General features: G+C 48.6%; 1 protein-coding gene across 1 annotated transcript in view; it reads right to left on the bottom strand.

Annotated features, from left to right (window-relative positions):
• Positions 1-1,001, bottom strand: part of LIPG (lipase, endothelial) — a 30,052-nt gene that overhangs the window by 21,596 nt on the left and 7,455 nt on the right. The window contains 3 exon segments of the mRNA XM_008592587.1: positions 100-132; positions 135-210; positions 758-937. Of these exon segments, the coding sequence (XP_008590809.1) occupies positions 100-132; positions 135-210; positions 758-937 (289 nt within the window).

The raw sequence follows: 1,001 nt of genomic DNA on the forward strand, positions 1-1,001 counted from the left end.
CTTCCAACTCAGTCAAGCTGCCTCATTTGGGAGCACTCTAGTTCAGGAAAACACTGAGCACCCAGCTCCGTGGCTGTGGCTGGCAGAAGCAGAGCTTACCTGTGATTCTGCCCACTGTTCCTTTCACGAATTGCCAGCATACCCAGCCACGTGCGCTCCCAGGCTGTAGCCGATCAAGTGAACATTCCCAAGAGAAAAATCATCCTTCCCCTGCAGGAAGCCACCAAAGCGTGTGAGCTGAAGAGTGTGGTCCTGAGTCCCCAGGGTCACCAACAACTCAACAATTCAGTTGGGATGGAGGAGGAGACACAGGAGCCAGGTAAGAAGAGGTCAAAGGACTCAGTGGCACTTCACGTGCCAAGTGCTAGGGCGGGGTGGAGGGTGTGNGCTTTAGAAACAAGAGCAGGCTCCAGTAGGTGTCTAAGATTACAAGCCTGTCCTGGCTCCTGGCCATTCCCAACCAACCAAAGGACATCAGTTTCTAAGATCAGCAAGTAACAACCCGTAAAGGGAATTTTCTCACAGCAAATAAAGCAACTGGAAAAATCCAGAGACCTATCAGTAGTGAAAAGGCTCTCTGAAAGTCCCAGCTTTCAAGTATTTTGAGCAACTTAATTCAGTAAAAATTTTAATCCCAAAGATTTTGATCAAACTCCGGAAGTTGACAGTAACACCAGTGTGACCTGTATTTCTTACGAAGGTTCAGGTCTAAGATCTTGCTTGTGAGAGGAGATGACTCCCTTTCATCCCCAGTTACCTGCAGCCAGTCGAGCATTTTTGCGATGCTGCGTCCCACCACCCTGGTGTTATTGACAGCATCTGTGTAAAGCTGGTGAGCTAAGGGGAGCCAGTCCACCACCACTACATTGGCATCCTTCTCTCTTGTCTGCAGGGCTGACACGAGCTTGTGCAGCCAATTTTCAAGCATGCCGCTCATCTGCCAAGAAAACAGGAAACTTTTTAAAATTCTTTTTCTGGGCCTCAGAAATCCTAATGAATGT

Source organism: Galeopterus variegatus, unplaced genomic scaffold, assembly GCF_000696425.1.
Source record: "Galeopterus variegatus unplaced genomic scaffold, G_variegatus-3.0.2 Scaffold8057, whole genome shotgun sequence".
NCBI classification, from domain to species: domain Eukaryota; kingdom Metazoa; phylum Chordata; class Mammalia; order Dermoptera; family Cynocephalidae; genus Galeopterus; species Galeopterus variegatus.